The sequence below is a fragment of the Lampetra fluviatilis genome, chromosome 5 (assembly GCF_964198595.1).
Source record: "Lampetra fluviatilis chromosome 5, kcLamFluv1.1, whole genome shotgun sequence".
NCBI classification, from domain to species: Eukaryota; Metazoa; Chordata; class Hyperoartia; order Petromyzontiformes; family Petromyzontidae; genus Lampetra; species Lampetra fluviatilis.
The window spans coordinates 3,215,139-3,230,453 of NC_136279.1; the positions used below are offsets into that span (position 1 = coordinate 3,215,139).

Sequence of the window (15,315 nt, forward strand, 5' to 3'; positions counted from 1 at the left end):
CGCCCCAAAGGTTGACTCAGCCTTAAACGGGGTGCCGTGGTAAACTACCTCACCTGGTATATAGGAGATTGTGGGTTCGATTCCAACCCTGACGCCTGTATATATGCAATTTGTATGTCTCTCTCCCCGTGGTTGTGTGGATTTTTCTCCGGGTTTTCCCTTCCACATTTAGAATCAACGTGTGCGTAGAGTATTTGGCTGCTATAAATTTCCACATGACATAAGCCACTTCGGTGAGCTATCATTTGTAGCCAGGTCACTTCTGAAAAGGAGCTAAATCGCTTAGTGGGCTTGACCTGGTTAAAATAAATAGTTCTATAAAAGAGTTTTTAATTAATACCTGCTGCAGAGGTTGCTGGTCTCACCCACCCCATCGTGTGCAGTATCACCTTTCATCGTGCTCACTGAAAACACTTTGCCCAAGAAGTCTGTCTACAAGGGTGATCTTTGTCTTTGTGTCAACTCGGAACAGTGAAAGGTGCCGGTGATTGCATTTGCCAATCACCATGACACTGTTATCCATCACATCGGGGTCTGTCCCACGAGCTCCTGCCATCATCAATCACAGCTGCAGGTAAATTTATTGCACTATGCTATGATCCTTCAAACAAGAATCCGCCTGAGGCGACCTGTTGCTACATTAAGTTATGTTTGTGCAATAGTTTTAATTTCACAAGCAAATTCTATTTGTATAATTGCTTTACTTTGTTTTGCGTTCGTCATCATCGTTACCCAGGTCACTGTTGCAAATGAGACCGTTCTGGTCTCTCGACTCTTCATCTGCTTTAACAATTAAACATGAACTTGAGCCTTTCCCACGTCCAGAGTATCCATAGCCTGGGAGAAACTCCGTGACGCCACTGCCACTGAGTGACCCATGACAACTGTTATTGTGCGTATGTGCACACGTGTACACTTAATACTCAAAAACTCCTAAAGGTCACTCGGCCAAAATGTCAAGATCGTATTTACTTTTCAGCAACAGTAATAGTAAGTGCGATTTTTTTTTTATAATCTGTTGTTTTATGTATAAGTTCACCAACGCAGCAACATGAAACCTGACGGCTATCTGGGAGTGGAATTCAAACTGAGCGTTAGCAGTGTCACACATCTACAAATTACTCTAAAAAGAGACTTGTCGTTATATGTACAATGCTTTATGGCTGCAAAATCCAAATATATGACATGCGATTTTTTTTATTAAAAAAAACTATATGGTGCATGACAAAGAACACAGTTCTTTCACATTTTATGACCCTAGCCTTGAAAATGTTCTTACAAGTGGATGCTTGTAAGAGTTATGAATTAATGTATAACATAGGATTTCCTAAGAGGTTTTTTTTAGTTGGATCGCGTAAATATATAAATGTTGCGTCGTTAAAACCCGCCACCACCCGACACGGCCAACTAGTAAGGGTTGTCACGTAAACAGAACCTGGCCAATTCGTCACTAGTACAGCACTAGTGTGTAGTGTATAGTAGTGTAGTGTATAGTGTAGTGTACAGTGTAGTGTACTAGTACAGCACGCCGGTGTGATGGAGAGCCAAGCCACAACATTTACAATCTTTGTAAATGTTGTGGCTTTTACAATCTTTGTAAATGTTGTGGCTTGGCTCTCCAACACACGGGTTAGTGCTGTACTAGTGACGAATTGGCCACGTTCTGTTGACGTGACAACCCTTACTAGTTGGCCGTGTCGGGTGGTGGCGGGTTTTAACGACACAACATTCATAAATGTATGCGATCTAACCCCAAAACACCTCTATGATGTATGATATTTTTCGCGAAAGCCTACGTGTTAAAAAGTACTACATATGACCGATGTTCTTACCCCCAGCATTGTCCGAGTGCTCCCTACGACTCAAACCTTACATGTCTAAGTGCGTAAACATTAGCGCCAGGAAGACAAAGGCGGGCGGGCGCAGTGCGTCGTGAATCGAGACGTCGTGTTGAGTTCTCGTGGCGATGTTGGGTCAAAGTTTACCAACAAACTCATAGAGACGCTGATAACGACATTATGTAATGGAGATGATGCTGCTGATGTTGTTGTGGTGGTGATGTTGTCAAAGGATGTAATGTTGGCGTTGACGTATCCGTTATGTTGATAGTGGTGGTGGTGATGATGATTATGTTGGTGTTGATGATGTTGTGTTGATGTTGTCAATGAAGGTGATGATGGCGCGTAATGGTGATGAGTTGTAATGTACTGGACTGATGTTGAAGGTAATTATGTTGATCATGAAGGTATTGATGAAGTTAATGATGATGGTGGTGATGTTGATGAAGGAGATGATGATGAAGGTGATGTTGATGAAGGAGATGATGATGACGGTGATGATGATGACGAAGATAATGACGAACAAGCCGATGTTGACTATGGTAATGATCATGTTGATGAATGTGATATTGATAGGAATGATGATGTTGACGATGAAGGCAATGAAGAAGTGAAGTTAACTATAATTATGGCAACACTGTGCTGTGTTGAAGCCATCACTCACCACTGGTCAGACGTGAACCTCCTGAGGAGACGGATCCCGGGCGGCACGCTCCCCATGCTCGCTTGCCTTTCTTCTGCCCGGCGCGGCGGCGGCTTCTTCTTCTTCAAACCCCGGCTACTCCGTCTCTCTCACCTTCCTCCTCCTCCTCCCCCAACCCGTTACCACGTTACCCCGTTACCTTGTCCCACTGCCTGCTCCTCTCGCTGTTACCCGGCGCCGTCCTCCTCCTGCCCAAGAATCTCGGCAGCTGCGCGCTGAGGACGCGGGGGACGCGAAGGCGGAAGCGCTCTCACGAGGGGGGGGGGCGGGGGGGGGGGTGACGTAAACGTCATGACGTCATCACGCACGAGGGCGACGTGCGTGGGGGGGGGTACACGTGCAATAACCACCCCTCCCACGAAGATGAAGGCGCAGCCCGTGCAGTTGCTTTAATAAGAAAACTATAATTTTTTGTTATTCTAACACTGGGCTATGTGGCTCTTTTTTCAGAAGCGAACTGCCCATCACTAATGATAGCTCAACGAAGTGGCTTATCGTGTGGAATTATTTTAGCAGCCAAATGCAGTACAGTACTTTAAACCAGTGGTTCGTAATCTTTACTGCAGCTTGCAACCCCCCCTTTGGTTCTCAGAAAGGGCATCTCGCACCCCAGATTAAGAACCACTGCTCTAAACGCATGTTTCAAAATGTAGAGGGGAAACACTGGAGGACCCGGAGAAAAATCCACGCCACCACAAAAAAAAGACATGCAACCTCCAAATATACAGCAGGCGTCAGTCGGGATCGAACCCACGACCTCATGTATACCAGGCAAAGTAGTTAACATCTCCCAGCCACTGTGGCGCCTTGTCACGTCACTGCTGGCGGAAGGACCGCCACTCGTGGGGAGCTCGTCACGAGTGCCAGCGGTCAGAAAGTAAAATAACAAGGAAAGATATTTTGTTCGAATTAGGTTCAAAAAACATATCAAAAGCTGCAATGTATTTGGAATACGAGACGGTGATGGTCCTTTAAAGAGCCACAGGTTGCAGACCCCTGGTCTAGACTTTACCTTGGACAGCCCCACCGAGTCTCAGGCATTTTCAGGAGGGTCCTGCCAAGTTTTCAAAGGAGGGGATGACGTTGCTGTGATCCCAAATCGGTATTTTGCTGTGAACTTTTGAGCATTGGGATGTTTTGCCAATACCTTATATGGTGTTTCTTTAGCTATGGGGGGAATTGGAGGAAATCCATGCAGAACAGGGGGAGAACATGCAAACTCCACACAGCAATGTGCATGAGTGGGGAATCGAACCAAGGTACGTCTTGTGCGGCACAAGTGTTACCACTGTGCGACACTATCGTCCTAAGTGTTGTATCTTCCTGGGCTTTGTTCAGTACAGTACACTGGGAGGCTGTGGGTTATGGTGATATCAACAATTGAGAGGATACAGATCTTATAAACCCAAATCCACATTTATTTAAATTGTATGAAAACAAATATCCTTACAATTATTACAATACAAACAAGTGTGAGTGTTTGTGACATGTAGTTATATTGATTTGGCAATGCAGGGTACAAGGTGGCAAGAATTACGAGTGGAATGATAAACATAACGCCCATTATCCATGACTCTATTAGCCTCGGCTGATTATCCACCAGAGCTTAAGGGTTCCCTGAAAACTATTACCCGTTGGTAACCGGCTCCGCATTCTGGGTTCCACAAAGGATGAGAGGGCGTTCTCCTGTAGCCCTGTACTGCCACGTGGTGTGGTGCAATACATGGTGTAGGATATGGCAGGTGCTGTGTGCTGGCATATTGGTAGGGCGTGGTGTACTGTGGGAGGACTGTGCACTAAAAATACGCCTCGTTTTTTTTATCGAAAATCACAGTCGCCATCACACGCCACGTGCGTCATACAAAGTCACATCTTCAGGTGTCGTCATGTGTCGCCAAGCATGTCACATGTCCTGCACGCTCCACTTGTGGGCCTCCAAGTTGCGCGCTTTCCTCTCGGAGATTTGAGTAAACCTCGTCGTCTCGAAGCCGTTAGACCTGGGACATAAGAGACAAAGACTAAGAGACAAAGACAAAGACCCACCCGTTTCAGTCTGAACAGACTTGGGGCAAGAGCTGTTAGGGAGCACCAATGTAGGCTGGCATTGCACACGAGAGGGTGGGTGGCCAGCACCACGCCCGGCCGCCTATGTCTCCCTAGTGGCGATGTTTACACACCACACCACTCATTTCAGGCTGAATCTACCCAGGAAAGGCCCAGGACCGGTTCAAATTAACTCGGGTCGCGGGGTTTGTAGCGCAGTGTGCCAAGCGCTACACTACCACTCCCCTACCGCTCCCCAAGAGAATACACACACAAACACACGACATAATTATTTTACATTCACTCTCTGTAACGCAAGAGTGTGCATTCAATGTACACTGAATATGCTATTATTGTTAAGCTTGTTTACCCAGAAAAGCCTCAATGAGGCTCACCTTTTTAGGATTGATGCAGCAAACGTATGCAGTATGGGACCATGATTATTATAGTTGTATTAATATTGCATAATGTATGCTAATTACATCTCAAAAACCCTGAACATCACACACCACATTAACATAAGAAATTGCATAAGCCACACCACAGAGACACAACACAAACACGATCAAGGATAGAGGAAAACACAACATACGCAAGATGCGGTGTCAGTAAACACATCGGCTCCCTGACATCAGCAAAAGTCTAGTGAATAATAACATGAATGTGTGCAATCCCACTTTAGTAATTCGTTGGTAATATATTCTTATAACTATAGACCATGACGTTGGCACACAATAGCCGCCTCTTGTGAATGACGTCAGGGGATCTTTAAAGTCCATTGGGAAGCAGATGGTGTGTATTTTTTGGAAAATACGCCCACAAAAATAGCAAAGGCATCTACCTGGATTCGAACCGTGAACTTCTGCAGCAAGCGGTGACCTCACTACAACCTCAACCACGAGGACATTCATTGCTTGTAAGTACATTGCAGGGAGGGGGGGTAGCTGAGTGGTTTGTGCTCTGCGCTATACATCCGGCAAACCGAGTTTGATACCCGGCCTTGGCAAACATCGATAACGGTGGGAGATATCTGAACCGGATTTGGCTGTCCCCACTTCACCAACCCGCAGTGGAGAGTGTGGTGAAATAAGGTCACATAACCCCAATTGACCAACGTGGTGTGGAGAGGCCTCATCCAGGCATGGATTGACCGTAAGGCTGACAATAAATTATGTTAAGTTGACAAATGACCGTGCAACGACTCCTGTCATCCTTCATGCGTACAACAGCAAGTTACGTGACATTATTTCTGTCTATTTATCTCTCAGGCTTTTCCGATGAATTAACAAGATAATAAATATTCTTGGTTCTTTCGGTAAAGTCACGTAGAAGGGAAATTAAAAAAAATGCATTTCCCTTCTACGTGACTTTACCGAAAGAATCATGAATATGAATCCCTGCAGTCACGAAAGCTTTAAATAAAAAGATAATAAATCTTAAGAGTTGCAAAAGAATGTCACAGCCATGATTAAATCGGTTCCACCTTGAACAGGATGTGCGTGTGTGGTACGTAGTTTACAGGTATGAAGAAATATCTGACATTCTTGTGCTATAAATAGTAACAAACGTAGGACCGCCTTCACTTAGGCCGACGTGATGGCAAGCGGGCACGTTACATAATCATTGACGATAAGTGTAAGAAATAAGGCAACGGCTAAGAGTGCTACACGAGCATCATTCCAGTGACGTGACATGGAGTGAGCATTGACAGCCACAGCGGTGCTTTGCCCAGCTTGTCAGAGAGCGTCACGCTACGCTCATCATTCTCATTAAGCATGGGGGTGTATGCACAACAGAATGATCACCCAGTATAACCAACCAGGGAAAAGCTCTATCTCCAATCTGTGATTCTTTACCCGCAACTTCTCTGAAAATAATAGGTACAAGCCAGGTGGCTTTCACCAAATAGCCTGGAATGTGGTCTCGTTCTCATCAGATTCCTAGAATATTGAGCCCGAATAAAGCTTGGATGGGTAACCACCATACATGACAGGTATTGTAGGCAATAAACTGAGGGGCTGCATGGTGTAGCAAGAGGGCAGATCAGCAAAATCCATTGTTGTACCGCACTTCGATGCTCCCGTGACTATGCTCCGCACCATCATCAACCCGCACTGTGCAGTGTGAAGTATGGTTAGAGAACTCCCATGACTTGCAGTGTGGGGAGGCACTTATTCAGCAGCGAATTGCCAAAAGGCTGTACATGTACACAGGTGGGCTTGGTGATCAGAGCACTAAGCATAGCTGTAATTATTGCTATTAACCAACAGCACTTGCCTTATGAAAAGTCTTGAATTAATCAGAGATCATGCCACTCAGTAATTGTTTGAGCAAGGGAACACATCACTCTGGCATTTGTTAAATACACAGAACCATTTGCTGTAACGTTGACGTAAGACCCTTTTTACAAACCATTCACAAAAGTAGGTCACAATGTACAAGTTGGCTATTGCAAATACATCTACAAAAATTGTAAAAATCAAAACTCGCCCTTACCGACGTAATTATCATCACTAAGGTCCGTCAGTGTCCTGCTCAGCTAAAGGGCATAGGCCCGTGTGTAAACACAGGCAAAGAAAAAAGGCAAACACCCCTCTTATAGCCCTTGTAAGACTGTTGGGGCAAGTGTTGATGGCAAGTAACACCTATGAAGACCAGCAAGGCACGCGAGGGGGTGGGTGGCCAACACCACGCCTGATGTTTACACACCACACCAGGTACTCCTTTAAAGTTGAGCCAATCTAGGGGAGGCACAGGACCAGTTAAAATATTCACCACTGTTATTGGCCGCGAGCGGAAATCGAACTTAGGTCCCCCATAGCACAGTGCACTCACCACTAAAACAAAAACGGACACACACACCCAGGGCAATGTTCAGGTTGTATTTTGAGTTGATTTGGGAAGCGCACATCAAGGTGCTGACGCACAAGACACGTGTTTGTAGACACAGACATGCACACAGGCATACACCCATACTATAATTACGGGCACAAATATCCCCTGCAGCTTTTAACACCCTCTGTGCTTTTAGTGAGCACATATGAAGGCCGGCAAAGCACACGAGGGGGTGGTGTGTAGGCATTCCTGCACCCAGCCACCTTTGTCTCCCCAGTGCTCATGTTTACACACCGCGCAAGGTACTCAATTAAGGTTGAGTTCACCTAGTGCAGGCAGAGATCTAGTTGAAATATTCACCACGGATGCTAATTGTGGCCGGGAATCAAAATTCAGGTAGCTAGATAAGTAGGTGATGTGCAAAGACAAAGACCCCCACATAGCCTTAATAGACTTTTTGGGCAAGTGTTGTGAGGGACCACCTATGAATGCCACAACGGCACACAACGTGGTGGGTGGCCAGCACCATGCCTGGCTGCCTTTGTCTCACTATTGCCGATGTTAACACACTGAACCAAGTATTCATTTGAGGCTAAATCGACTTAGAGGAGGCCCATGACCAGTTCAGATAATCATCACTGGTGTTGGCCGTGAGTGGGAATCGAACTCAGGTCGCTACGTTCGTAGCGCAGCGCGCTAACCACTGCGCCACCTCTCCACACACACACACACACAGGACGTGTGGTCCCTCACCTGTCCACGCCATCCCATCTGTGCCCCGGCCAGATGTTGTAGCGGTTGGGGGTGGGAGCTGGACCAGAATAGCGTGGCTTAACTGAGAACACAACACAACAACGTAACATCAAACACAAAGCGTCTTTAGGAATTATGGCACAATAGGACAGAACCCTCAACAACCTGATGACAAGGCTAAGACAAAAGCATCCGCAACAAGATGGTTGTGAAAGTTTGACACCGCTACTTAGTTTGTCTGGACGAGTGGGCAACCTTGTGTCTTGGGTCACCTGGGTAAGTGCAACCAAGACATCTCATTCAGGCGCAGCAGTTCCTGCTCGTCATTCTGTCTGGGTAAGTCGTGTCCAAGCAAGTTCGACTCTGGTATCTTGGGATGTCTCGGCGAGTTGGACCCTGAATTTATTTGGATGACAGGACTCATTGATCTGGATGAAGCGGTGATGACCGGTTAAAGGACTTGGATATAGGCCTTCGAGATCAAACGCAAAAAGAAGTATATCCAGTTCTGTACAGGAGAGCCATGCCCGAGTTTCAAGGTATGTTTGGCACAGTCGTACCCATGTGTGTACTTGACCTAACTGTACCCATATTTTACAATGTGTTTTTTCGTGGCTTACCCATTGGTCTTATTTGATCTAGGGCTCGCATTCCTCACGTCTCCGTCCGGATTGCTCAGACGGCTGAGACACATCGGCGAGTTGAACCCATACGTCTCATTTTGTCCGCAGTCAAAGCTGTCTGGCCCTGTGTGTAAGTTTGTCTGCGCGAATCGGACCCGCTTGTCCTGGCTTGTCCGACTTGTCCGGGCGAGACAACAGCTTGGCCATGGGGTCCCCGTCCCTTATTTTCGCCCTCAGCATGGCGTCCAGTTCGGCGTCATCACGGTAACGGGCCAGGGGGCGGCTCGCCGAGTGCGCGTCGTCGTCACGGCTGCGCTGCTCGGCTTCCACCTGCGCCAGCCTGCACGGTTACAATCACGCGTGTGTCGTCATCATCATCAACACGATCCATGTGGGCAGATAGCCCGTAGGTGTCCACTGCGCATTTCATCATTTGCTTCCATTTTCCTGTCTCAAGTAGCGCACATTTTTCTTGCACCAAACTCTTATGTTGTCAAGCCATTCTCTGTTAGATCTTCTTCTCTTTCCGGTTCCTTCCATCTTTCCAAACAACACACTTTAAATCTTCCTAAACTAAAACCAACTATTTTTATTTCTCCAGGTAAGGCCCACTGAGCTATGTAGCTATTTTTCAGAAGCGACCTGGCCACAAATGATAGCTCAACAAAATGTGGCTTATCATCATGTGGACATTAATAGCAGACAAATACTCTAAAAGCGTGTTGTTGATGATAAATGTGGAGGGGAAAAACCAGAGGAAAATTCACATGACCACGGGGAGAACATGCAAACCCCAAATATACAGGTGTCAGGGTCGGAGTCGAACCCACGACCTCCTGTATACCAAGCGAGAAAATTAACATCTCGCCACCCGCGATACCCTCAATCTCACCACAAGCGAAAAGATCCCCTATATAGCCTGAGGAGACTGTTGGGGCAAGTGTCGATAGCGAGCATCTATGAAAGCAGGCATGGCACACGCGGGGGCGGGTGGACAGCACCAAGCCCGGTCATCGCCTATCTCCCCAGTTCTCATGTTTACACACCAGGTACTCAAATAAGACAGAGTTGACCGCGGAGAGGCCTAAACTCGGTTTTGATATCACTCGCCACTGGTGTTAGCCGTGGCCAGAAATCAAACGCAGGCTACTGATGTGCTAAGCACTGGACACTACCACTCCGCCCTGCACATATGCGTGCGTGCATGCAAACATGGACGCACCCATGTCCCCAGGTTCGGTATTTCTCCTGTCTCTTCTGTTCCTCTGCTGCCTCCTGCTCTTTCACCAGCTTTTCCTGCTGCAGGTCTCGCACACGTCCCTGCCGATCACGGAACACGGTGCTGGCCTCCCGCGATGCCTCTACGTGGAGAAACGGGGGGACATGGGCACACACAAGCGCTATGCTGGTCAAGTCAAAACAGGTTCACGTGGAGACATGGGGGGTCACACATGGACACAAGGAGACAGAGGGCTCACTCTCCTCATCCGGTGCTTTCACACAGAGACATGTATGCACAAACAGCAACATAAGACAAAACACACACGCTCCCAAACAGAAAACACTCATGCACACACAAACAAAAAACATGCAAACCAGAAACACACACAAAGCAAAACACGCACACACAAACCAAAAAACACACACACAGCATATCAAAAGTAAAACCAGACACCCTGAAGGAACGCACACACACAACAAAACAGACACAATCATGACAAAATAGGTAACTAGACGGAGATATAACCACCAACAAACGTACGAGACAATCACCAGAGGTGGGAATACAGGTAGGTGAAGGGGAACCAGGAGGTGAACTCTTACGATGCAGCTCCAGGGCATTCGTCTCCGCCGCCTCCTTGCGCTCCCGCTCTCGCTCTTTCCTCACTATCGCCACGGGAACCAGGCCACCCTGGGACACAAAGACAAACATCACCCGTGTAGCCTTTAACAGATTGTTGGGGCAAGTGTTGTTGGACGAGCATCGACACGGCACACAAGGGCCGGGGGTGGGTGGCCAGGACCACGCCCGGCCACTTTTGTCTCCCGAGTGGCGATGTTTACACATTGCACAAGGTACTCAATTGAGGCCAAGTCGACCTAGGGGATGCCCAGGACAGGTTCAAATAATCGTCCCTAGTGTTAGCCGTGAAGTAGAACACAACAACAACCGCTATTCGCCACTAAGTGGCGGTGACGTAGAACGCATGCAAACACACATACGAATACACAGTAAGAATGACAACCTCCCAGAGCCCAGAATTCTCAGCGGTTTGCATTCACACCTGGAGCATCCTGCGGGGAGGAGAGAGGTTTCCGTTGGCATTCCTGTCCGGAAGAGACATATCCGAGTCCGAGTCTTGCTGGTTTTCAGCACGATTCCAACCCTTCCCTGCATCTTCCCCCACTTTCCCTTTGCTCCTCATGGATTTTACCGACTCGTCGGCTCTGCGTCTGTTTACGGGTGAGATATCCAAGTCCGAGTCTTGCTGGCTTTCCACACGATTCCAACCCTTCCCTCGATGTTCCCCCACTTCCCCTGTCCTCCTTAGGGATTTTACCGACTCTTCTGCTCTGCGTCTATTCACAGGTGACATATCCAAGTCGGAGTCTTGCTGACTTTCTGCACGATTCCAACCCTTTCCTGCATCTTCCCCCACTTTGCCGGTCCTCTTTTGGGATTTTCCTGATTCTTTTGCTCTGTGCCTCTTTGCAGGTGAAAGATCCGAGTCCGAGTCTGGCGGACTCCTTAGGTGCTTCTGGGAAGTTCTCCCATCATTCCCTTCATCTTTGGTGCGGGTTCTCCCCGCGTTCCTTGGGTCTGTAGGCGTCTCCTTTTTTCTCTCCTGGGAAAGGGATGAATCTGAATCCACGTTGGAGTTGCAATCATGCCGAGTGCTGTCATGCTTTCGCACATTTTTCCCGGTCTTCTCAACAACTTTAGCATGTCCAGATTTTTCAGAAATCTCTCGAGCCCCTTCCGACCGCACCTGTTCCCTTCCTTTCCATGGAGGCGATTTATTAGAGCCAGAATTACACTTGGAATGCTGTTGCTTGTTTTTGGTTTTCTGCTCATGCTCCGAGTCAGAGTTGGAGTCATGGCGGTTGGAATTCTGGGTCACGGTGCCCTTGAATGCACGTCCGGAATCGGAGTCGGAGTCGGTGTCATGCCTCTGTCTAGAGAGAGACAAGGAGAGACAGAGGGACAGAAGAGAGCAAGAGGAGAAGAGAACAGGAAGTGGTCAAGAGGTGAACAGAGGGGAATTTGGGGAATGGGTGGTAAGAAAAATGGAAATGGGGAGAGGAGCGAATTAATGACATTTACCTGTATTGTACACACACACTTTGAACCTGTTAACAATATGAGCGGGATACGAGATTAAAGAAATGTGTACGTCGCATTATAATGCAGCTAGCAAAACTCAGCCTGTGTTTGGTCCCCAAATTATTAAATCAAAGTGGTACATTTGGTACTTGCGCTATTTTCATTACAATGCAAGGCTATCACAAAGCTGTTGTTTCACAGAAGATTACAGTTTGCAGTAGCTTCGTAATATGGGGTGATTCTGGTATCCGACTTTACCCAATGAGATAAATTCCAAATAATTTTCAAATTTGATTTGTAAAAATTGGATTGAGACTCTGGCCCACATGGCCTACTCTTTCTCAAACAGCATCAAAGGATCTTTAATATCCACTGTGAAACAGACAGCAGTATTAACCAGGGCGGACGCTGGGCTCGAACTGCAAACCTCTGCAATGAGCGGCAGATGTGTTTCCACACGGTAGCACACCGATCCCTATGCTGTTAGGCAAAACTGCTTTTATTGCTGGTGAGCAAGAAAATCTACGATCCATAGTTTGGCAGAAAAAAGCAAGTACAGTCGTCAGACACGTGTTGACATGACTGACATTGTTGGCCAACAGAAAAGTAAAACCTCAGCCTTTTGTCTCACATCTTTTAATGGTCTACGTTAAACAACAACTCAACTGCATGCCATTCCGCTATACAGAGAAACGTGTGGTTTACTCTGTGTCTGTGGGGGGCGGCGGTTCAACTGAACAAAGTGTAACATAAAACTAATAAAATATTGTTCAAGGCATTTGGCAAAGACCAATACATTCACCGAGTCTTAAAGGTTATATATCAGTACTAAACACAATTAAGTTTATTATAGGTCAAGGTACAAATCCAGTCTTAGCGGTTCTAGGATACGGGCATTTGTTTGCACTGCTGCACATGATGAATCCTGCATTCACATCATTACCTCGTGTTCTCATCCGTCGCACTTTCATCAGAATCATCTGCACAACCACAAACATCACCATCGACAATAATCATAACCAGCATCACCACTGTTTCCATCGCCCATCAACATCGTCAGTCATCAAAAATTTGTTACGCTAATTTAATTAACCAACACTACTACACCCTTTGTATTCTTGCGTATGACAATATGTTCAAGAGCTAGACGCCAATGTATAGGTCTGTTAATCACGAGAGGGATTCAGAAGAGAATTCGTGTAATTTTGCTTTTCTTCCCTCATTGAAGGAGCGCAGAATACAGTGGTTTACTATATGGTCCATGGTTTAGGTTGCTTGTCCATAACCGCACTCCTGTGGCTTTTCTTTAATTTTACATTCATGAAGGGGATGTACACATCGGCCTGTTGATGTTGCGATGCGGTTAATGGTTGCGTGACCCTTTATATTTCCCACAGCAGGTGAGCTCACCTTGGCCAAGCAACTTCCACTTGCTGTTTGTTCGAAACTCCTCCATCCTTTGCAGGTGCAGAGGTCGCTCATCGACGAACTCTGCAACCTAAACAACCATAAACACCAAAGACAAAGATGCCCCTATAACCTAAATAGATTTCTGGGGCAAGTGCTGTTCACGAGCAACTATGAAGGCTGGCACGATCCACCAATGAGTGGACAGCACCACAACCGCCTTTGTCTCCCCAGTGGCAATGTTTACGCACTGCACAAGGTACAAATTTGATGCCGAGTCGGCTTAAGGGAGGTCCAGGACCAGTTCAGATAATCGTTACGACCGCTCCCCACCACCACCACGGCCACAGACAACACAACTGCCAGTGAGTGTCTGGGAACGCCACCACGTGTTGGGCTGCGAAGTGGCCAAGAGCATTGTCATTCCAGCAATGCACCTCTGATTAGCACGGTTGGTTATGTACGGCGCGAAAAAAGCTCAACGTACATACAATGATTTAATCTGATGAACTTTGAGACGAATTCCCTCGCGTGCAGGGGTTATCTGTAAGGACACTGGTTTCCTCTCAAATGGCAATCACTCGTTAATTGAATTGACCAAACATCCTGAAGCAGGGACCCTTCTAAAAAAAGTATGTTTAGACTCAAGTGAGGAAATCCTGGGTAACATTTAAGGGGGACTGACTTCACAAACCGTGTTTTATGCGACTTGTCATAATCAGCGCAGCGAATGCGGCAAGGATTTTGCGTGCACTTTTGGGTGATCGCAGGCCGGGAGATTACGTGACGTGCGCTCGAGCGTTACCAAGGGAACCTCCTCTTCCTCCGCCGCCTTGTTGGCGTTATCATCGGCAACAACGGGTATCCTCCAATCCACATCATCGTCAATGATACGAACCCTACACACACACACGGGTACACACACACACATCAGCTGTGCTGTCACCACGCCACGGCAAGTTGAAGTTGCTTCCATCACCTCCCATTAGGCTGCATACGGTGCGAAAGTGCTACATACTGCGCATACATCATAACCATCACAATCAGCAACACCATCATCACTAAAGACAAATATCCCCCGGATAGCCTTAACAGGCTGTTGGGGCAAGTGTTGCTAGTGAGCACCTATGAAGGCCGGAAGGGTACACGAGGGGGTAGGTGGCCAGCACTACCCCCCGTGCGCCGTCTCCTCTGTGGCGATGATTTTATGCACCAGGATCGGTTCAGATAACAGTCACCGGTGTTGGCCGTGAGCCGGAATCAAACTCTGGTCATAGCCGGGTTCGTAGCGCGTCGCGCTAAGCCGCTACACCCACCGCTCCCCAGCACCACCATCACCACCACCAACCATCACCACCAACTATCACTACCAACAACAACAATCGCCATTCGCCACGAAGTTGCAGTGACGTCACCACGTCGCCTGTGCCAGGCCACGTGCACGTTGAGGCCACGTTCAGTGTCGAACTCCCGCTAGCAGGAGGTCACGGGGCAGACCCAGGTACCATGGGGTCGACTGACCCCTGACACCATCACAACCATCACCACCCAGTACTAACATCAAAGCCTCCATAGGCCGTACTCGCCCCTGCGCCCATTGCCCTTTGGCGTTGCGCCCGTCCCGTGTGGCCCCCGTGCCGCACACGCACCCGTCGCGGTTCTCGGCGCCGCGCTTGCGCTTGAGCTTGGGCTTGGCCCCGGGCTTCGCTTTGCTCGGCTGCTCCGGGGCGCCGCTCAGGTAGCGCTTGAGGTACTCGGCCCGACTCACGGCCGCCATGCTTGGTGGTG

The 15,315-nt window shown here is 47.7% G+C and overlaps 2 protein-coding genes across 3 annotated transcripts in view; both read right to left on the reverse strand.

The window, feature by feature from the left end:
- SLC37A2 (solute carrier family 37 member 2) overlaps positions 1-2,787 on the reverse strand; it is a 29,181-nt gene extending 26,394 nt beyond the window's left edge. Inside the window, exon 1 of one of the 2 annotated variants that reach the window (XM_078856452.1) lies at positions 2,503-2,786. In XM_078856452.1, the coding sequence (XP_078712578.1) occupies positions 2,503-2,558 (56 nt within the window). In that variant the 5' untranslated portion in view covers positions 2,559-2,786. Of the gene's footprint in view, positions 1-2,502 lie in introns of both variants that reach the window. The other variant, XM_078856451.1, reaches the window with a different exon arrangement.
- A 1,201-nt stretch (positions 2,788-3,988) lies between these two features.
- On the reverse strand, positions 3,989-15,315 carry BUD13 (BUD13 spliceosome associated protein). The gene is made up of 10 exons (XM_078856450.1): positions 15,177-15,315; positions 14,333-14,426; positions 13,531-13,618; positions 13,064-13,100; positions 11,081-11,972; positions 10,620-10,707; positions 10,018-10,156; positions 8,951-9,135; positions 8,173-8,254; positions 3,989-4,538 (listed from the first exon to the last, which is right to left on the reverse strand). The coding sequence occupies exons 1-10, from the start codon at positions 15,302-15,304 to the stop codon at positions 4,445-4,447; spliced, it is 1,827 nt and encodes a 608-aa protein (XP_078712576.1). The 5' UTR covers positions 15,305-15,315; the 3' UTR covers positions 3,989-4,444.